Source organism: Salvelinus namaycush, chromosome 1 (assembly GCF_016432855.1).
Source record: "Salvelinus namaycush isolate Seneca chromosome 1, SaNama_1.0, whole genome shotgun sequence".
Taxonomy (NCBI): Eukaryota; Metazoa; Chordata; class Actinopteri; order Salmoniformes; family Salmonidae; genus Salvelinus; species Salvelinus namaycush.
Genome location: NC_052307.1, coordinates 51,360,082 through 51,382,557, shown reverse-complemented (window position 1 = coordinate 51,382,557; position 22,476 = coordinate 51,360,082). Strand labels below are relative to the sequence as shown.

General features: G+C 41.3%; 1 protein-coding gene across 1 annotated transcript in view; it reads right to left on the bottom strand.

Moving 5' to 3' along the window:
* The window catches only part of LOC120045214 (serine/threonine-protein kinase BRSK2), a 163,706-nt gene that overhangs the window by 30,460 nt on the left and 110,770 nt on the right, over positions 1-22,476 (bottom strand). The window contains exons 7-12 of the mRNA XM_038990177.1: positions 17,671-17,739; positions 16,251-16,397; positions 13,986-14,017; positions 3,657-3,818; positions 3,149-3,246; positions 2,781-2,934 (exon numbers count right to left, since the gene is read on the bottom strand). Of these exons, the coding sequence (XP_038846105.1) occupies positions 2,781-2,934; positions 3,149-3,246; positions 3,657-3,818; positions 13,986-14,017; positions 16,251-16,397; positions 17,671-17,739 (662 nt within the window). The remainder of the gene's footprint in view (positions 1-2,780; positions 2,935-3,148; positions 3,247-3,656; positions 3,819-13,985; positions 14,018-16,250; positions 16,398-17,670; positions 17,740-22,476) is intronic.

The window sequence follows — 22,476 nt, the reverse complement described above, 5'->3', positions numbered from 1 at the left end:
TTCAAGCACTGTGAGTACCCCTATCAATTATCTCTCATTACTATATGTAGAGTCAATCACATACACAAACACAATCACATTATTACACATCACGGATTTTACTCCTTGCTAAGACTAACTAATTCTTAGCTATTTTGTCTAACTACGCAGTGTGTTGTGTTATTGTTTTTTGTATTCCCAGTCAAATCCTGTCCTGCACTGGTCAATCCTCTGAACACTTCAATTCATGCCTCATACCCTCATTTAATCACTGCTGTGATCCCTTTCCGACACTGTGTAAGTAGCCCTCTCATTCCCATTCCCCATAATATTGTATTATAAATGTCTTTATTAGATGCTTTAGGTTAAAATAATTAGTCTTTGACAATTTTTGAAACACTTTGTCGTGGGCCTCCCATCCTCCTCCATTTTTCAAGTCACCAGCCTCCACTGATGTCTGTGTGTGTACCACTGTATCACTCTAATTAGATAATGGAGATAAAAGACTATTCAGAGGGATATTAATGCCTCATTTCCATCCCTGTTTGTTCTTCTCTTCTTCGCTCCAGCAAAACGCCCCATCTGCATTCCCACCAATTAATTTATGCTAATCTCTCTCTGTACGGGGTGGGGGGCGGACCGGCGAAGCGTCACTAAACCGTGTTCCCGGACACAAGGTCATCCGTGAATAGGCTTTGAAAGAACGATTGGACCTGATGCACCATGATGAGGTAACCTCACAAATAGATTGGCAGAAGACAAACAAACACACACGTGCATGGGAGCGAACACAGACACACACACACACACACCCGTTCAGGCACAAAGACACACACACACACACACACACAATGGGGAAGGAGGCAAAACAGGGAAACAAGGAAGTTGACCTAAAAATTGGGATCTGCCCTGGGACGCCGAAACTACAGCATCAAAGGGAAGAGAGGGGCCAAAAGAAGGAGAACGAGGATAAGATGCTTTTGATGTGCATGGAAGCAGCCGAGGGTGTAGAGAAGACTCCCTCCCTCCATCTCTTCTCTATCTCCTCGCTCCTTCAGTTCAGTCTAGGCCTGATCACATTGGCCTACTTTACCACAGTATGAAAATAAGGGCTTTATTGTCTGAATCCGTTATCAGATAGCCAGGCAGTCAAGTGAACTTCTGGTAAAAGTTTCAGAAGAATTCTAACGGCAAGAGGTTCGATTCTTTGTGAATTTATTTTATGCAGACAAGGATGGAGCTTAGTTTTTTATTGAAGTTTACTAGACTACCCTCTCAAAGGATTATAGACTTAAACATGGTGAGAATATGAATGGGAAAACCCCTCTGCAACTCAACTGTGGCAAGACAGACAGACAAAAGTGACAAATACCTTTCTTCTTTGGTGAGGTTAGCGTTTGTGATATCCAAGCTTTTACTGAAAACAGACTTACTTCAGACAGACAGAAAGAAAGTAAAGAGACAGAAAGACAGTCACATAAAAGGACAGATTCTAAGCATTCCTTTAAAAAAGTGCAGATTATTGTATAGGTCATGAGTTGTCAACCTAACGTTAGTTGTGTATGTGATACAGAGCTGGCTATTGCTCACAATGACCAATGCACAGTAAGTAATACTAGTCTTGAAAGGAAAAGTTAACAGAAGAAGAAAAATGATTGATCATGACACGACAATGAAAACAAAGAAAGAAACACACATGACATTAATATATTAATCAGCAAGTAAAAACAGATTAAACAGAGGCGTAAGACACTTTGAAGGGTCATGCTAATATGGGGTATTCTCACATTTGGTATACTTTCTAACAGTCTAGAAAAAGTTGAAGTCTTAAAGCCTCTATCCTCTTTGGATGACTCACCCGCGCAGAAAGTTGTAAACTTTTCAGCTTTTCTGTCTGTGTTAGACTGTCATAACACCCTAAGCAGCTTAGTGATAAAGTTAGTGAGGAGAGGGATGCTACTGGAAGTACACACACAGCAGATTGAACTAATGTACAGAGATATCCAGCAAGGTGCCATAATATGTAGGCGCCCTACTGCTGCGTATTCGAATCCGGTGTTTGCGTTTGTGTGTGTGTGTGTACGTGCTTATATGTATGTTTGTGGTGTGTGTGTGTGTGTCCATGCATGCACGTGTCTGTGTGTGTTAAAGAGATTCTCCGGTAATTTTTGTATACTTTTTAGCCAGTAGTTCTGAAAGTAGCACTCACAAGCCAGAAAGTGGCCCTCAAAATTGCATACTACGTCACATATGTGCAGATATGTGCACCACGTCATTGCTTTCTCTCTCTCTGCTGCCCCGTGCTGAGCCGTTTGGCCTGCCGTGCAACCTCATTGGATAACGCTGGACAGGCCTCTTGCTAGCTGTCACTCAAATGCGAGGGGCTGAAGCTCAATGTCGGGAAAATGGCGCGGTACAGCTTCAAGATAAACAGTCGCTTTCAAACTATGGATTTCATGGCTAATTGAGGTAAGCCAGTAATTCTACTCATAGATTATGCATGTATGAACGACACGTTGACACATCCAGCCCAAAGCGGGAGGTTTAAAAAAGACTTAGAAGTCGACAAAGTTCCGGAGCATGTCTTTAATATTCAGTAATTTGAAGAGTACTACACTGAGAGTGGGGACTACAGACCACTCATATTAATCGGAGGTCCTGTGGTTCTGTTATTCACCTGTTTTAATCTCATGTGATTACACTGATATGTGTTGCACGTACTTGTGCATGTGTGTACGTGCGCCAATATGATACGTGTGAGTGAGTCCATGTACTGTGTGTGTGTGTACATCACACCATACCTCTGTCCATGTGTTGCCATGTCGATGGCTCGTCGTACGGGTACAGGAGAGCCCCCCTCTGTGACGCTCAGCACCTCCATAGACTTCCTCTCCGGCCTCCTCTTCCCATGGCGGTTCAACATGGGGGAGTCCACCCGCTTCCTGGGCGGGTCAGCTGAACAGGGGTCAGGGGTCATAGGTTAGGGGTCAGGGGAGAAGCAAGTGAAGAGAGAACGAGAACTAGTCAGCAACAAACCAACTACAATGTGTGACAGAACATCATATCCGAGTTATGGTGTAGCTACTGCAGGTTTTCATTTGCAAAAGGCATAGAAGGTTTGGACTAGTCTACTTCTCCTATTGTGTGTGGGTAAAATGGACCAGCCTACCAATCTCACTGCGCGGGGGGAGGTTCTGGTCCTCCTGACTGGGGTACCTCTCCTTCCGGTCCAGCAGCAGGAAGTAGATCATCTTCTCCTGGTTATCACTGGAGAGACAAGAGAGTAAAGTCATCCTGTCAGGTGTCCTTGAAGCACCTCAGAGTGGATGACTTCGCTGACACATTTCTCCCTCCATATCTCTCCATCCCTCTCTCCTTCCCTCTAGTCAGAGAGCAGGTCTTTCATCAATTTGCTATGATCTCTGACACAGACCAGTGAGTGCATGATTTCCCTCCCTTTTTCCTCCCCTTCCATCCATCCTTCCTCCCTCCCTTCCTCCCTACCTCCCTCATCAGAGAGCAAGTCTTTGATGAGGTTTTTTTTGAGTGCACTTCTTTAACCCTTCCATCCTTACAGCCCTCCCTCCCTCCCTCCCTCCCTCCCTCCCTCCCTCCCTCCCTCCCTCCCTCCCTCCCTCCCTCCCTCCCTCCCTCCCTCCTTCCCCTCTATCACTCACTCGTCAGAGAGCAGGTCTTTGGTGAGTTTGCCCTTGTCTCTGAAGCAACCCAGAGAGTGCATGCTCTCCAGGACGTCCGGGTCTATCTCTTCAGTGCTCAGGGTTCTGATGGCCACCTTCCTGGGGACAGGCTGCTCCGGCTCAGGCTCGTTCTTCCCAGCTCTGAAAGACAGGAAGAATGACAGAAATGACTGACAGGTTTTATTTTTATATATATACATTTTCATCTTTATTTTAACAAGGAAGACATATTGAGACCTAGGTCTTTTTTTCATGCGCCCTGTAAAATACAATAGAAATATACACATTATACACAAAATATAAATATATATACATATATATATACAGTTGAAGTCGGAAGTTTACATACATTTAGGTTGGAGTCATTAAAACTCGTTTTTCAACCACTCCACAAATTTCTTGTTAACAAGCCATAGCATTGGCAAGTCGGTTAGGACATCTACTTTGTGCATGACACAAGTCATTTTTCCAACAATTGTTTACAGAGATCATTTCACTTATAATTCACTGTGTCACAATTCCAGTGGGTCAGAAGTTTACATAAACTAAGTTTAACAAATCAAAATATAATTTATATTTGAGATTCTTCAAATTAGCCACCCTTCGCATTGATGACAGCTTTGCACACTCTTGGCATTCTCTCAACCAGCATCATGAGGTAGTCACCTGGAATGCATTTTAATTAACATGTGTGCATTGTTAAAAGGTAACTTGTGGAATTTTTTTCCTTCTTGACGTGTTTCAAGCAATCAGTTGTATTCAAATCAAATCACATTTTATTAGACACATGCGCCAAATACAACAGGTATTCATTCACCTTACAGTGAAATGCTTACTTACGAGCCCCTAACCAACAATGCGGTTTTAAAAAATACGGATAAGAATAAGAAATTAAAGTAATTAAAGACCAGCAGTAAAATAACAATCGCGAGACTATATACCGGTACAGAGTCAGTGTGCGGGGGCACCGGTTAGTTGAGGTAATATGTACATGAAGGTAGAGTTATTAAAGTGACTATGCATAGATGATAACAACAGAGAGTAGCAGTGGTGTAAAAGGGGGGGGAATGCAAATATTTTGGGTAGCCATTTGATTAGGTGTTCAGGAGTCTTATGGCTTGGGGGTAGAAGCTGTTTAGAAGCCTCTTGGACCTAGACTTGGCACTCCGGTACCGCTTGCCGTGTGGTAGCAGAGAACAGTCTATGACTAGGATGGCTGGAGTCTTTGACCATTTCTTCAGCCTTCCTCTGACAACGCCTGGTATAGAGGTCCTGGATGGCAAGAAGCTTGGCCCCAGTGATGTACTGGGTAGTTCGCACTACCATCTGTAGTGCCTTGCGGTCAGAGGCCGAGCAGTTTCCATACTAGGCAGTGATGCAACCAGTCAGGATGCTCTCGATGGTGCAGCTGTAGAACTAGACCCATTCCAAATCTTTTCAGTCTCCTGAGGGGGAATAGGTTTTGTCGTGCCCTCTTCACGACTGTCTTGGTGTGCTTGGACCATGTTGGTTATGTGGATGCCAAGGAACTTGAAGCTCTCAACCTGCTCCACTGCAGCCCCGTCTATGAGAATGGGGGTGTGCTTGGTCCTCTTTTTCCTGTAGTCCACAATCATCTCCTTTGTGGTGTACAACCACTGTGATTATTATTATTATTATTATCTGACCCTAATGGTCATCTATGAACGTTTGAACATCTTGGCCATGTTATGTTATAATCTTCATCAGGCACAGCCCTCAAAGCCTGGTTCCTCTCTAGGTTTCTTCCTAGGTTCCGGCCTTTCTAGGGAGTTTTTCCTAGCCACCTTGCTTCTACATCTGCATTGCTTGCTGTTTGGGGTTTTAGGCTGGGGTTCTGTAGAGCACTTTCTGACATCGGCTGATGTAAAAAGGGCTTTATAAATACATTTGATTGATTGATTATGACAAGGTAGGGGTGGTATACAGGAGATAGCCCTATTAGGTAAAAGAACAAGTCCATATTATGGCAAGAACAGCTCAAATAAGCGAAGAGAAATGACAGTCCATGATTACTTTAAGACATGAAGGTCAGTCAATCTGCAACATTTCAAGAACTTTGAAAGTTTCTTCAAGTGCAGTCGAAAAACCATGTAGCACTATGATGGAACTGGCTCTCATGAGGACCGCCACAGGAAAGGAAGGCCCAGAGTTACCTCAGCTGCAGAGGATACATTCATTAGAGTTAACTGCACCTCAGATAACAGTCCAAATAAATGCTTCACAGAGTTCAAGTAACAGACACATCTCAACATCAACGGTTCAGAGGAGACTGCGTGAATCAGGCCTTCATGGTCGAATTGCTGCAAAGAAACCACTACAAAGGACACCAATAATAAGAAGAGACTTGCGTGGGCCAAGAAACACGAGCAATGGACAGTATACCGGTGGATATCTGTCCTTTGGTCTCATGAATTTTAGATTTTTGGTTCCAACCACAATGTCTTTGTGAGACGCAGAGTAGGTGAACGGATGATCTCTGCATGTGTGGTTCCCACCGTGAAGCATGGAGGAGGAGGTGTGATGGTGTGGGGGTGCTTTGCTGGTGACACTGTCTGTGATTTATTTAGAATTCAAGGCACACTAAACCAGCATGACTACCGAAGCATTCTGCAGCAATACGCCATCCCATTTAGTTTGTGCTTAGTGGGACTATCATTTGTTTTTCAACAGGACAATAACCCAAAACAAACCTCCAGTCTGTGTAAGGGCTATTTGACCAAGGAGAGTGATGGAGTGCTGCATCAGATGACCTTGCCTCCACAATCACCCAACCTCAACCCAATTGAGATCGTTTGGGATGAGGCAAAGGGTGGCTAATACAAAATATATTTTGATTTGTTTAACACTTTTTTGGTTTCTACATGATTCCATATGTGTTATTTTATAGTTTTGATGTCTTCTCTATTATTCTACAATGTATAAAATAGTACAAATTAAGAAAAACCCTTGAATGCGTAGTTGTCTCCAAACGTTTGATTGGTACTGTATATATACACCCTAAATACAAAACATCACAAATAACCCAGAAAAAGTCTCCAATCAATACTTTAAATTGCCCGATCGGCACAAGAACATCAAGATGAAATGTATTTTGAAATTTGTTCCAGCAATACGGTGCATTAAAACTAAAACTAGATTTACCTAGCTTGGTGGAGACCCTAGGAATCTCAAGAGTTAACCAATCCTGTGAATGGGGAAGGCAACTCAGGTGTCTATACTTCAACAGCAAAGTTAGATAAGACCGAAGTTTATGAAGTAGGGCCAAAAATGGAGTAATGTAGAGATCTACGGGTCTTTAGCGAAGTCCAGCCAACCTTTTGATACAGGATGCAGTGATAACAAAACGAAGGGCACTATGGTACATGGCATCCAAAGGTTTATGAGTAGTAGCAGCTGCACCTTGATAAATAATATCACCATAATCAAGAACAAGACTGAATAATCTGCTTCTTACTGCTTAGAGAAAGGCACTATGTGTTTCTGTAGTAAAAGACTACTTTAAATCGTAGTTTCTTAACCAGTTCATCTAAACTCAGGAAAAAAAAGAAACGTCCCTTTTTCAGGACCCTGTCTTTCAAAGACAATTTGTAAAAAATCCAAATAACTTCACATATCTTCATTGTAAAGGGTTTAAACACAGTTTCCCATGCTTGTTCAATGAACCATAAACAATCAATGAACATGCACCTGTGGAACGGTCGTTAAGACACTAACAGCTTACAGACGGCAGGCAATTAAGGTCACAGTTATGAAAACTTAGGACGCTAACAACACCTGCACAGGATCGGTACATCCGAACATCACCCCTGCGGGACAGGTACAGGATGGCAACAAAAACTGCCCGAGTTACACCAGGAAAGCACAATCCCTCCATCGGTGCTCTGACTGTCCACAATAGGCTGAGAGATGCTGGGCTGAGGGCTTGTAGGCCTGTTGTAAGGCAGGTCCTCACCAGACATCACCAGCAACAACGTCTCCTATGGGCACAAACCCACCATCGCTGAACCAGACAGGACTGGCAAAAAGTGCTCTTCACTGACGAGTCACAGTTTTGTCTCACCATGGGGTGATGGTCGGATTCGCGTTTATCGTCGAAGGAATGAGCGGTACACCGAGGCCTGTACTCTGGAGCGGGATCGATTTGGAGGGGGAGGGTCCGTCATGGTCTGGGGCGGTGTGTCACAGCATCATCGGACTGAGCTTGTTGTCATTGCAGGCAATCTCAACGCTGTGCGTTACAGGAAAGACATCCTCCTCCCTCATGTGGTACCCTTCATGCAGGCTCATCCTGACATGACCCTCCAGCATGACAATGCCACCAGCCATACTGCTCATTCTGTGTGTGATTTCCTGCAAGACAGGAATGTCAGTGTTCTGCCATGGCCAGCGAAGAGCCCGGATCTCAATCCCATTGAGCACGTCTGGAACCTGTTGGAACGAAGGGTGAAGGCTTGGGCCATTCCTCCCGAAGGGTGAGGGCTAGGGCCATGTCCGGGAACTTGCAGGTGCCTTGGTGGAAGAGTGGGGTAACATCTCACAGCAAGAACTGGCAAATCTGGTGCAGTCCATGAGGAGGAGATGCACTGCAGTACTTAATGCAGCTTAATACTGACTGTTACTTTTGACCCTCCCCCCCTTTGTTCAGGGACACATTATTCAATTTCTGTTAGTCACATGTCTGTGGAACTTGTTCAGTTTATGTCTCAGTTGTTGAATCTTGTTATGTTCATACAAATATTTACACATGTTAAAACTTGTCAATAGGGGGGCGCTGTTTTCACTTTGGAAAAAATTGTGCCCAAATGAAACGGCCTCGTACTCTTTTCTATATCATACAATATGCATATTATTATTACTATTGGATAGAAAACACTCAGAAGTTTCTAAAACTGTTTGAATTATATCTGTGAGTAAAACAGAACTCATTTTGCAGCAAACTTCCATACAGGAAGTGAAAAATCTGAAAACGAGGCTCTGTATCAGGGCCTGCCTATTCAACTGGCTTTTATTTATCGATATGCATGCACTTCATACGCCTTCCACTAGATGTCAACAGGCAGTGGAAGGTGGAATGGGGTGTCTAGCTTGATCTGAGACCGAACAAGAGCTTTTGGAGTGACAGGTCCGGAATTTCTTTGTCCTCGAAGGCGCGCGGCGGAGCTCGACATTGTCTTCTGAAAAGCGTTCGGTTTACACGGCGAATATCTCCGGCTCTGATTTTATTTGATACATATGATAATAACATCATGAAGTAGGTTTTTTCAACCGAGTTTTATCAGTTTATTCAACGTTTATTGGGACTTTTGGAGTTTTCCGTTCTTTGCGTCAAGAGAGGATGGGAATGTTAGCAACCTTGGCTAGCATTGTGGCGCGAATTCGACAGAAGAAATGGACATTCTAAAACCAAACAACGATTTATTCTGGACCAAGGACTCCTTGTACAACATTCTGATGGAAGCTCAGCAAAAGTAAGAAAACATTTATGATGTTATTTCGTATTTCTGTGTAAAATGTTGACTCCTATTCTCCGCCGTTTTGGTGAGCGCTGTCTCACAATAACGCAAGCTGTATGTTATGGTAAATTTATTTTTAAAAATCTAACACAGCGGTTGCATTAAGAACCAGTGTATCTTTCATTTGCCATACAACAAGTATTTTTATGTAAAGTTTATGATGAGTTCTTTGGTCAGATTAGGTGAGTGTCCAAAATATCTCCGGAGATTCTGGTGAATCGATGCTACGTATTCACAATGTATAACCAGGATTTGTAGCTATAAATATGCACATTTTCGAACAAAACATAAGTGTATTGTATAACATGATGTTATAAGACTGTCATCTGATGAATTTGTTCAAGGTTAGTGATTAATTTTATATCTTTTGCTGGTTTTTGCGAAAGCTACCTTTGCGGTGAATAAATGCGTTTGTGTGTTTGGCTATTGTGGTAAGCTAATATAATTCTATATTGTGTTTTCGCTGTAAAACACTTAAAAAATGGGAAATATTGGCTGGATTCACAAGATGTTTATCTTTCATTTGCTGTACACCATGTATTTTTCATAAATGTTTTATGATTAGTATTTATCTATTTCACGTTGCTCTCTGTAATTATTCTGGCTACTTTGGTGCTATTTTTGATGGTAGCTGCAATGTAAAACTATGATTTATACCTCAAATATGCACATTTTCGAACAAAACATAAATGTATTGTATAACATGTTATAAGACTGTCATCTGATGAAGTTGTTTCTTGGTTAGTGACTAATTTTATCTCTATTTTGTCGGTTTTGTGAAAGCTACCTATGCGGTGGAAACATGGTGAAAATATGCGGTTGTGTGTTAGGCTATTGTGGTTAGCTAATAGAAATACATATTGTGTTTTCGCTGTAAAACATTTAAAAAATCGGAAATGATGGCTGGATTCACAAGATGTTTATCTTTCATTTGCTGTATTGGACTTGTGATTTCATGAAAATTATATTATATGATATCCCTGTCCCGTTAGGCTAGGCTATGCTAGTCAGCCTTTTTGATGAGGAGGATCCCGGATCCGGGAGAGAGAAGTGGTAGAGGTTTGCTGAAAATATACGCAGTTGACAGTGAGAAGACGTTTATTTTTTGCTGCGTTTAGATAGGCAACACAGTGGAGTAGAACGCTAATAATGGGAGATATTCAACATGAACTTCAGATTTTACAATGTTAGCAATGACAAAAATACACTACAAAGCCATCAGAATTGTGAAACTACTTTTCCGTTAACCTTTCACGAGTATCAACCCCGTATCCGGGATCACCCCCCACCCCCCCCACACTGATTAGCATCGCTAGCATAGCTTCACAAGTAAATAGTAGCATCTAAATATCATTAAATCACAAGTCCAAGACACCAGATGAAAGATACAGATCTTGTGAATAAACCCATCATTTCTGTTTTTTAAAATGTTTTACAGGGAAGACACAATATGTAAATCTATTAGCTAACCACGTTAGCAAAATACACCATCTTTCTTTGTCCACCATTTTCTCTCTCCACCACTAGCTATCACCAATTCGGCTAAACTAAGATATTGATAGCAACAAACCAAGAAAAAAACTCATCAGATGACAGTCTGATAACATATTTATGGTATAGGATAGGTGTTGTTAGAAAAAAGTGCATATTTCAGGTAGAAATCACAGTTTACAATTGCACCGACCATCACAAATCGACTAGAATTACTAGATAGAGCAACGTGTATGACCAATTTACTCATCATAAAACATTTCATAAAAATAGACAAAGCATAGCAATGGAAAGACACAGTTCTTGTGATTTCAGACCATATTTCAGATTTTCTAAGCGTTTTTCAGCGAAAACACAATAAATCGATAAGTTAGCATACCACATGTGCAAACGTTAGTAGAGCATGAATTCAAGGCAAAGGGAGCTATAACGTTATCATCGCCAAAATATATTAATTTTTTCACTAACCTTCTCAGAATTCTTCCGATGACACTCCTGTAACATCATTTTACAACATACATATACAGTTTGTTCGAAAAGGTGCATATTTAGCCATACAAAACCGTGGTTATACAATGGAAATAGTCACAACTCAAGCATCAAAATGAGGGACGTCAGCTTTCAGAGTGATCTAGTTTAATCCAAAGCTAATCATATACTTGACTAAAAAATACAGAGTTGACAGGAATCGAAAGACAAATTAGTTCTTAATGCAACCGCTGACTTACATTTTTAAAATTATCCTTACTTTTCAATACAGGGTTCGCCAAGTGAAGCTATACCAAACAAAATGGCGAAATATGCGTTTAAAATATTTCGACAGAACAACGATTTATCATATTAAATATTGCTTACTTTGAGCTGTTCTTCCATCAGATTCTTGGGCAATGTATTCTTTCTTGGGTTTAATCTTCTTTTGGTCGAAAGATGTCCTTTGTCCGTCTAAATGCCCGCTAACGTTCGACCGGGACCCCGAAATGTGCCCGGTGCTTCACATAGAAATGCATCAAAATCGCACTAAACGGATATAAATTGCTATAAAACGGTTTAAATTAACTACCTTATGATGTTTCTAAGTCCTATATCGAATTAAATTACAGACGGATACATTTCAAGTTGATAACCGAGCCTGTGAAAATGGCATCCGGAGGTCCCTTCCTGCGTAAGGGCGAGCGTCGAAAGGGGGGCTACTCTCACTCCTTGGTCTTTTATAACCTCTGAGAGCTACGGAGAAGGCCCATTCCACTTCTCATTGGTTACTGACATCCAGGGGAAGGCGGGTGCAGTTCGTGTCGTTCCATAGGATAGACAGAGACCTTAAAAACTGATCTGAAACCAGAGCTTCGCTCTCAGACCTTTCACTGTCTGTCATGGATTTCGCTGTAGAAAGAGTTCTGGGTCACCCACAGACATCATTCCAACTTTGTATGAAACTAGAAAGTGTTTTCTATCCAATAGAATTAATAATATGCATATTGTACGAGCAAGAATTGAGTACTAGGCAGTTTAATTTGGAGACGACAAAATGCTAATTCGGAACAGCACCCCCTGTAGTCGCAAGAAGTTAAGAAAATGTATCCAACAAACATGACGAAGATATACACTGAACAAAAATATAAACTGAGTTACAGTTTAATTGGTAATAAAAAAATTAAAAAAAAGAGGCCCTAATCAATGGATGTCACATGACTGGGAGTACAGATATGCATCTGTTGGTCACAGATACCTTAAGAAAAAGGTATGGGTGTGGATCAGAAAACCAGTCAGTGTCTGGTGTGACCACTAGTTGCCTCATGTGGAACGATAATCATAGAGTGCATCAGGCTGTTGATTGTGGCCTGTGGAATGTTGTCCCACTCTTTTTCAATGGCTGTGTGAAGTTTCTGGATATTGGCGGGAACTGGTCCACGTACACGTTGATCCAGAGCATCCCAAAGATGCTCAATGGGTGACATGTCTGGTGAGTATACAGCCCATGGAAGAAATGGTTACATTTTCAGCTTCCAGTAAATGTGTACTGACCCTTGCAACAAAGGGCCATGCATTATCATGCTGAAACATGAGGTGATGGCACCAGGATGAATGGCAAGACAATGTTCCTCAGGATCTCATCACAGTATCTCTGTGCATTCAAATTGCCATCGATTAAATGCAATTGTGTTTGTTGTCCATAGCTTATGCCTGGCCATACCAGAAATTCTGCAGTTTTATCAGCTGTCCGGGGAGCTGGTCTCAGATGATCCCGCCGGTGAAGAAGCCTGATGTGGAGGTCATGGGCTGTCGTGGTTACACATGGTCTGTGGTTGTGCGGCTGGTTTGTCTTACTGACAAATTCTCTAAAATGACGTTGGAGGCGGCTTATGGTAGAAAGATTTACATTAAATTCTCTGGCAACAGCTCTGGTGTACATTCCTGCAATCAGCATGCCAATTACACGCTCCCTCAAAACTTCTGTGGCATTGTGTTGTGTGACAAAACTGCACATTTTAGAGTGGCCTTTTATTGTCCCCAGTGCAAGGTGGACCTGTGTAATGATCAGGCTGTTTAATCAGCTTCTTGATATGCCACTCCTGTCAGGTGGATGAATTATCTTGAGAAATGCTCACTAACAGGGATGTGAACACATTTGTGCACAACATTTGAGAGAAATAAGGTTTTAGTGTGTATGACAAAATGTCTGGGATCTTTTAATTCAGCTCATGAGACATGGGACCAACACTTTACCATGTTGCGTTTATATTTTTGTTCAGTATACAATATCGTAGATTGCTAAACAGCAATGATGAACTGACATAATGTAGCAATGAGCAACACACATTATTACATCGCTGAACAGTAGAACGGTCCTTGGCACTTTTCTGAGAGGAGGTATTTAAAGCCTGCATTGATAAGGCCAAGCCATTTAGGAGCAGAACAGAGTTCCATTAAAACTAAGAACATCATTGTCTTTTATGTTCAGGTGGCGTGTAGGGTAACTACTAGAGCGTAGCAGAAAATAGACCTCTCACATCTGTCCTAATGGACCTACCTTCTCTTACTATAAAGGCTGCACAAACGTTTGACTTTAGCTTCCATTAGTTCCCATTCCCTAATTTAGCCTATGTAAGTGCAATACTTTTATCTACTGACCCTTTAAAAAAAAAATGCTACATTTTGTAAATTAAATTACATTTCACTGATAAAAGTACATAGTGCATATATCTATTAGAGTGTGCAAAAAACAGCCAGTCGTATGGATGTTCACACACAAACACACACACACACAGAAAGGAGCTGTACTCACATGTACCAGTTGTGCTTCTGGATCTGCTCTAACTGTAGAGACACACAGGAAGAGGAAACAGCATTGTGTTAATGACACGGCATGTGGAACAGATGCTGTGACAGACAGACAAGTGAACGCAGCAACATGCCTTATCTGTTCTCACTGTACGTATTACGACACACTTGAGACTTCTAGTAACGACCCAGTCTTTACCTACTGTAGTGACAAAAAAATATAATACACTATATGTACAAAAGTATCTTGACACCCCTTCAAATTAGTGGATTAGTCTATTTCAGCCACACCCATTGCTGACAGGGGTATAAAATAGAGCGCACAGCAATGCGATCTCCATAGACAAACATTGGCAGTAGAATGACCTTACTGAAGAACTCAGTTACTTTCAACGTGGCACCGTCAATGGAGGCCACCTTTCCGACAAGTCCGTTTTTCACATTTCTGCCCTGCTAGAGCTGCCCCGCTCAACTGTAAGTGCTGTTATTGTAAAGTGGAAATGTCTAGGAGAAACAACGGCTCAGCCGCGAAGTGGTAGGCCACACAAGCTCACAGAACTGGACTGCAGAGTGCTGAAGCGCTTAGTGTGTAAAAATCATCTGACTTCGGTTGCAACACTAACTACCGTGTTCCAAACGGCCTCTGGAAGCGTCAGCGCAAGAACTGTTCATTGAGCTTCATGAAAGGGGTTTCCATGGCCGAACAGCCGCACACAAGCCTAAGATCCCTATACGCAATGCCAAGCGTCAGCTGGACTGGTGTAAAGCTCACCGCTATTGGACTCTGGAGCAGTGGAAATGCATTCTCTGGAGTGATGAATTATGCTTCACAATCTGGCAGTCCGACGGACAAATCTGAGTTTGGAGGATGCCAGGAGAACGTTAACTGCCCAAATGTGCCAACTGTAAAGTTTGGTGGAGGAGGAATAATGGTCTGGGGCTGTTTTTCATGTTTTGGGCTAGGCCCCTTAGTTCCAGTGAAGGGAAATCTTAACACTACAGCATACAATGACATTCTAGATAATTCTGTGCTTCCAACTTTGATGTGGAAGAACTTGACTGGCCTGCACAGAGCTCTGACCTCAACCCCATCAAGCACCTTTGGGGTGAATTGGAATGCCGACACGAGCCAGGCCTAATCGCCCAACATCAGTGCCCGACCTCACTAATGCTGCTCTTGTGGCTGAATGGAAGCAAGTCCCAGTGGGCAATGTTGCAACATCTAGTGGTAAGACTTCCAAGAAGAGTGGAGGCTGCTATAGCAGCAAAGGGGGGACCAACTCCATATTAATGCCCATGATTTTGGAATGAGATGTTCGACGTGCAAGAGGTCCACATACTTTTGCTCATGTAGTGTATATTCATTCTATTTCTATGGGCCTTCCACTTACTTCAATACATAGAAAGAAGAAAATAAAAACACATTATAGCATTAATATTCATATTATTTGTCGAGTAGATTAAACAGAGAGAAAACCAGATGAGTGAGGGATACATTAGACGTTGGGCAACTGGGAAAGCACCCTCTATTTGACAGAAAACTCTTAATGCTGATGTGAGTGAGAGTTCATCTAATAAACTGTTAGAGGAAGTCACACTGTAGTCGTGGGAGGGTTTCAAGTGCCGCCTGTCTGTGTCTCAGATGTCTGAACCAAACAGACAGAGTCAATGGGATTACTGTCTAGAGTCTAGATCCAGAGAGGAGGTTTCCAAGACCCAGATTAAGCCTACTCCTGGACAAAATGACATGGTAACTGTAGAAACACCATTAAAAGTGCTTTTAAATCCAGGAATACTCTTAATCTGAGGATGAGAAACTGCCTCTGAGTGTCTTTTAGTCTAAATCAGGGGAAGATGGCTCCCTTTGTCTACAGTGATAAGTGATTTCTGCTTTACTAGTACTGTGGGTGAGAGCTGGGGAAGATGCTCTGATTTACACTGTGGTAGTAAATATTTTGTGGTAATAAAGTGAGATGGAATTGTTTGTTACATTTATATCTGCTTAGGCCCTTTACAAGTTGCACTCTATATTGATTGAGAACCAATTTACCTTTCACCTGAAAGTGAACAAATGTAGTGTTAAGTGCATCTTCAAGCTGAAACAAGGGTGTTGTGAACATACATCTGATCCTAGGCCTGATCTTAGTGGTAGATTAGGTGGGCCATAATCTAAATTGATGCTAGAGCAGATATCAAGGGAATTGTCCACCTGAAATAAGGGGGTTACGAACATACATCTGATCCTAGAGCTGATCTTAGAGGAATGTACCGTGAGTCTCTTAGTGGCGTCCACCTCGATCATGCCCCGAAGGAGGTTCTGACAGTCCGGGGGGATGAAGTGGGGCATGTGGAAAACGCCCAACTTCACTTTCTCCAGCAGGTTTCTCAGGTTGTCATCGTCAAATGGCAGGGCGCCCTGAGATCGATAAGATTTTATTCAGAATTCCGGCCTGCCAAGTGATACACCGCATTCAAATCATCAAGGATAACACACACACAAAAAAAGTGAACCATTTATTTCCGTCGTGGTCCTCTGAACACAGAGAGGAGCATTAATACCAGAATGATGCTCAAGTTCCAGTGATAGTCTAATGGCTGGTCTACAGGACCCACTTAAAGCCTAGTCCTGGACGAAAAAGAATGTTCAACGGAGATTCCCATTTCCCAATTGAAAGTGTTTCCTAGTCCAAGGCTAGCCTTAATATGTGTCCGGGAAACCGGCCATATGTGATACCACTCAGTAAGTCGGCATTGGAAATCTAGAGCCATGCCAAAGTAGAACAGTTAAAGACTGCCAGGTGACACTGTACTGTACGCATCTGACAAGGACAAACAAGAAGGTTATTGTTGTTAGCCAAGGGAATACAGTGAATAAGTATTGCTCATGGCAGTCAGTGTAGGTCTATCTAGCCAGCCTTCTTCAAAGTCTCTAATACGAATGGCTTTCAAGAGACACCAGGCAAGGCAACACATGAGCATTACTCATGCCAATCAGTGAAGGTCTATCTGACATTTGAAACAGGCAGAGTATTCATACTTCTATGGATTAGAGGTGTAGTTTACGATAGCATGATTGATAGGGTCTCTTCCCATCTCAACATGTCTTCATCAGGGAGAAATAATTGATGGCCATATTGACAAAAAAATGGAGAACCCCTCACACACAGACACACACATAGCCTATTATTTCCTTTGTTCTCGGCTTCCCCACTTTGTCACTGTCTCATCAGAGCGGTGTGTGAATGCTGATGACACAGACTCGGATTAATGAGCATATGTGTGTCAGTACAAAGCTGACAGTCGAGCCAGCCCAGGAAATCCCTGCTCCAATCAGAAACATGATGAATCAACCAATCATATGGGGATGAAAGATGGAGGTTGCTGATTTAATTTTCAGTCCTGAACCAAAAATCTAATCTCATCTTTCACTAACATTCTATACAGACAAGATCTGGAATCACAGGCCATTGGCAAGACGTTTGTGGGTATTTCAAATCCTAATGAAGACATTTATGCAAGTCACTGTAGACCAAAGCCAGCGAGTCACTGAGGTGCAGCTTCCTGTGAAGACTTACTGTGTCACAAGCAGCTACGGCCCCTGTCACTTTAACTCACATCAAACCACAACACTAACTCAACGGCACGTGTCAGGGTTATCGTCAGGGCAACGGCAGCTGTCAATCACTCACCACTAAAAGTGCAAAGAGGATGACCCCGCAGCTCCACACGTCTGCTTTCCTCCCGTCGTACTTCTCCCCCTGAGAGAGAGATACAGAGAGAGAGAGAGAAAGCGAGAGGGAGCGAGAGAAAGAGGGTGAGGAAGGGTGAGGGAGAGTGAGACAGAGCGATAACGACAGACAAAAAAGAGAGAATGATGTAATCAATTATGCATGCTGTTATGGAGGTGAGATACAGCTTCCACATTATTTTTATGAACTGAAAACCTCAGATTAACCTTTAAAATACTCCCTTGGCTGAGTTGGTGTTTACAGTGCCTTCAGAAAGTATTAATACCCCTTGACTTATTACACATTTTGTTACAGGCTTTTTTTTGGGGGGGGGGGGGGGTGGATTAGCTTTAATATTGCGCATAATATTGCTTCCATCAATGTAATTGTCTGCATTATTTCCAATCCCCCATTTAAAAAAAATATCTAAACAAGGCCAGTTTTAATTGATTCTTTAATGAGAACAACAGTTTTCAGCTGTGTTAACATAATTGCAAAAGGGTTTTCTAATGATCAATTAGCCTTTTAAAATTATAAACTTGGATTAGCTAACACAACGTGCCATTGGAACACAGGAGTGGTAGTTGCTGATAATGGGCCTCTGGATGCCTTTGTAGATATTCCATAAAAAATCTGCCATTTCCTGCTACAATAGTCATTTACAACATTAACAATGTCTACACTATATTCGGATCAATTTGATGTTATTTTAATGGACAAAAAAAGTGCTTTTCTTTCAAAAACAAGGACATTTCTAAGTGACCCCAAACTTTTGAAGGGTAGTGTATATATAAATATGCATACATATACACATACAAGTCATTTAGCAGACGCTCTTATCCAGAGCGACTTACAAGTACATACATTCATACTTTCTTTGTACTGGCCCCCCGTGGGAATCGAACCCACAACCCTGGCGTTGCAAGCGCCATGCTCTACCAACTGAGCCACACGGGACCATACAAATACACATACATATATACAGTTGAAGTCAGACGTTTACATACACATACAAAGACATTTAAACTCAGTTTTTCACAATTCCTGATATTTAATCCTACAAAAATGTGCCTTTCTTAGGTCAGTTAGGATCACCACTTTATTTTAAGAATGTGAAATGTCGGAATAATATTTCAGCTTTTCTTTCTTTCATCACATTCCCAGTGGGTCAAAAGTTTACATACACTCAATTAGTATTTGGTAGCATTGCCTTTAAATTGTTTAACTTAGGTCAAACATTTCGGGTAGCCTTCTACAAGCTTCCCACAAGTTGGGTGAATTTTGGCCCATTCCTCCTGACAGAGCTGGTGTAACTGAGTCAGGTTTGTAGGCCTCTTTGCTCGCACACACATTTTCAGTTCTGCCCACAAATTTTCTATAGGATTGAGGTCATGGCTTTGTGATGGCCACTCCAATACCTTGCCTTTGTTGTCCTTAAGCCATTTTGCCACAACTTTGGAAGTATGCTTGGGGTCATTGTCCATTTGGAAGACCAATTTGCGACCAAGCTTTAACTTCCTGACTGATGTCTTGAGTTGTTGCTTCAATATATCCACATAATTTGCCATCTATTTTGTGAAGTGCACCAGTCCCTCCTGCAGCAAAGCACACCCACAACATGATGCTGCCACCCCCGTGCTTCATGGTTGGGATGCTGTTCTTCGGCTTGCAAGCCTCCCCCTTTTGCCTCCAAACATAACGATGGTCATTATGACCAAACAGTTTTTTGTTTCATCAGACCAGAGGACATTTCTCCAAAAAGTACAATCTTTGTCCCCATGTGCAGTTGCAAACCGTAGTCTGGCTTTTTTTATGGCGGTTTTGGTGCAGTGGCTTCTTCCTTGCTGAGCGGCCTTTCAGGTTATGTCGATATAGGACTCGTTTTACTGTGGCTATAGATAATTTTGTACCTGTTTCCTCCAGCATCTTCACAAGGTCCTTTGCTGTTCTGAGATTGATTTGCACTTTTCGCACCAAAGTACATTCATCTCTAGGAGACAGAACGCGTCTCCTTCCTGAACGGTATGACGGCTGCGTGGTCCCATGGTGTTTATACTTGTGCACTATTGTTTGCACAGATAAACGTGGTACATTCAGGCGTTTGGAAATTGCTCCCAAGGATGAACCAGACTCGTGGAGGTCTCCATTTATTTTTCTGAGGTCTTGGTTGATTTCTTTTGATTTTCCCATGATGTCAAGCAAAGAGGCACTGAGTTTGAAGGTAGTCCTTGAAATACATCCACAGGTACACCTCCAATTGACTCAAATGAGAAGCTTCTAAAGCCATGACATCATTTTCTGGAATTTTCCAAGCTGTTTAAAGGCACAGTCAACTTAGTGTATGTAAACTTCTGACCCACTGGAGTTGTGATACAGTGAATTATAAGTGAAATAGTCTGTCTGTAAACAATTGTTGGAAAAATTTGCTTTTTTTTTAACAATACATTTGTGGAGTGGTTGAAAAACGAGTTTTAATGACTCCAACCTAAGTGCATGTAAACTTCGACTTCAACTGTATACTATATACATTTTACAGACACAATCTATTTTACAATAGTTATATTTTGTTTGTTTTTAGTCCTGGCCTTCCTCTATTTCTGATATCAATCCAGTTTGATTTCTATTTGCCATATAATTGTAAATGTGTGATTTCACAAAAGTTCTGAACCTACATTGGTTCTTCCTGTAAAAGTTGCGTCATACTGCTGCACATCTTGCGGGCTGCCTCTGAATTCTATGACACGTTATTTAATTGTTAGCCATTGTTACCATTAATCCTAGTTAGTGCTAGTTTGACCACCAGAGGGCATCTTTGAGAAGAATTTGATAACCTTCAATATATATATTTTTGTAAGAACATAGTATGTTGGATTGATTTTAAGAAATGTAGCTTAATTAATTAGATTCATATTATAGTGTTTCTATTCCAAGAAAAACGAAAAACAAAACCCTTAGTGTTTCGGTCGGGAGTAGGTTACAGTACTAAGAGCATAACATTTCCACACCCTAATTGTAGTCTAACCAATACCCAAACAGAGATTCAGTGAAAATCAAAATCAAATTGATTTATCAAGACCAGTCCTCATGCCTGTCTCAGAGATGCGCAAAACGGTGCTGAAATAGTTGACCACAGAGGGTAGGCTATTGCTTCAAATCCTATTGCTTCTAACTTCAATATGCTTTTTAAATAAATAAGACCTACACCACTTTTAACAGCACATTACTCAACACGAGTGAGACTCATGTCGCCTACAGTAGGCCTACAGTATATCGAAAATGACGTGACTCCGCTAATAATTAGATTTAGAGGATTGGAGGATTCTAAATGAATATCTATGGGGCATTTTTCATTAGGGCAAATCTGATCTGTGAGAATATCTAAGGGGCTTTTATATAATTCTAAATAAATTAATAATAATAATACTAATCGCTTTGTTTAAAAAAATAACTATATTTTGGAGATTATTTTGTTTTCAAATGACCGGAGTGAGGAAAAGGCCATTCTTGAACATGGGGTGAGACATTCTTCCTAATTTGTTTGTTTGTTTGTTATTTAGAATTATTTATTTCTGTTTTCAGAGGGAGAGAAACCAAAAGCCCACTGTCGCCTGACCAAAACATTTCTTTATTAAAGACTATCAGAAAGAATGTTGGTACTTATTTATTTTGATCCAAAGCCATGAATCCAGGCTATATCCAGGCTATATGACTGCGCCATCAACTTGATTATTTAGCAGACATCACTTGCTTATATTCAGTCAACACATATATCTTAAGAACATCATGGAATATAACTGGATATTTTTGTTTCTCTTAGAATTAAAAACCTTAACCTTAAAAATAAAAACCGCACTCTGTCTTTTTCAGAGTGTGAGCGTGCAGGACAGAGGAATGGAAAATCTTACACTATTGTTCTAAATTCAATCACCTTCTTCATCCTCATCATTCAGTTCATTGAAATTCAATTTTGAAGTTGTGCACAATTATCAGTTTCTATTTGGTTTATGTCGCCCATTCATTGTCAGATAGAGACACATTAGCGCCTTGGTACCCAGAAGCATAATCAGTGCTCTAACTCCCCCTTGCTGTGGTCTGGAGCAATGAAACAGTGACGCAGGGTACCGTACTAAACCACAAATTACCTCTATGTCCCGCAGCATAATCTCAAAACCTTTTGATGAGCAACCACTGTATATACATTTTACAGACTCTGTATGTTTTACAGTTGTTATTTTGTTGTTATTAGTCCCACCCTTCAGCTCCAGTCAACCCCTTTCATCTATCTATCTCGTAACACCATCCATATTGGATTTCTATTTGCCATATATTTTTCAACTGTGCTGTGATGCTTCACAAAAGTTATTAACTTTTCTATTCTCATAGTTTCTACAGATTGTAAATTAAAGATCAATATTTTTGATAAAATAATTATTATATTATTGATCGATTGACTATAACTTTTCAAATCACCCAGTGTTGCTATCTGCAGCGTTTGCTCTAGGTAAATGTTGCAATTATTGAGCCATTCCTGGACCTTAATTCAAAATGTATTAAATAAATAAAAAAATCACACATCTACATACAATACCCCATAAAGACAAACTGAAAACATGTTTTTCGAAATGTTTGCAAATGTATTGAAAATGAAATACAGAAATAGCTCATTTACATAAGTATTCACACCACGGAGTCAATACTTTGTAGAAACACCCTTGGCAGTGATTTCAGCTGTGAGTCTTTCTGGGTAAGTCTCTAAGAGCTTTGCAC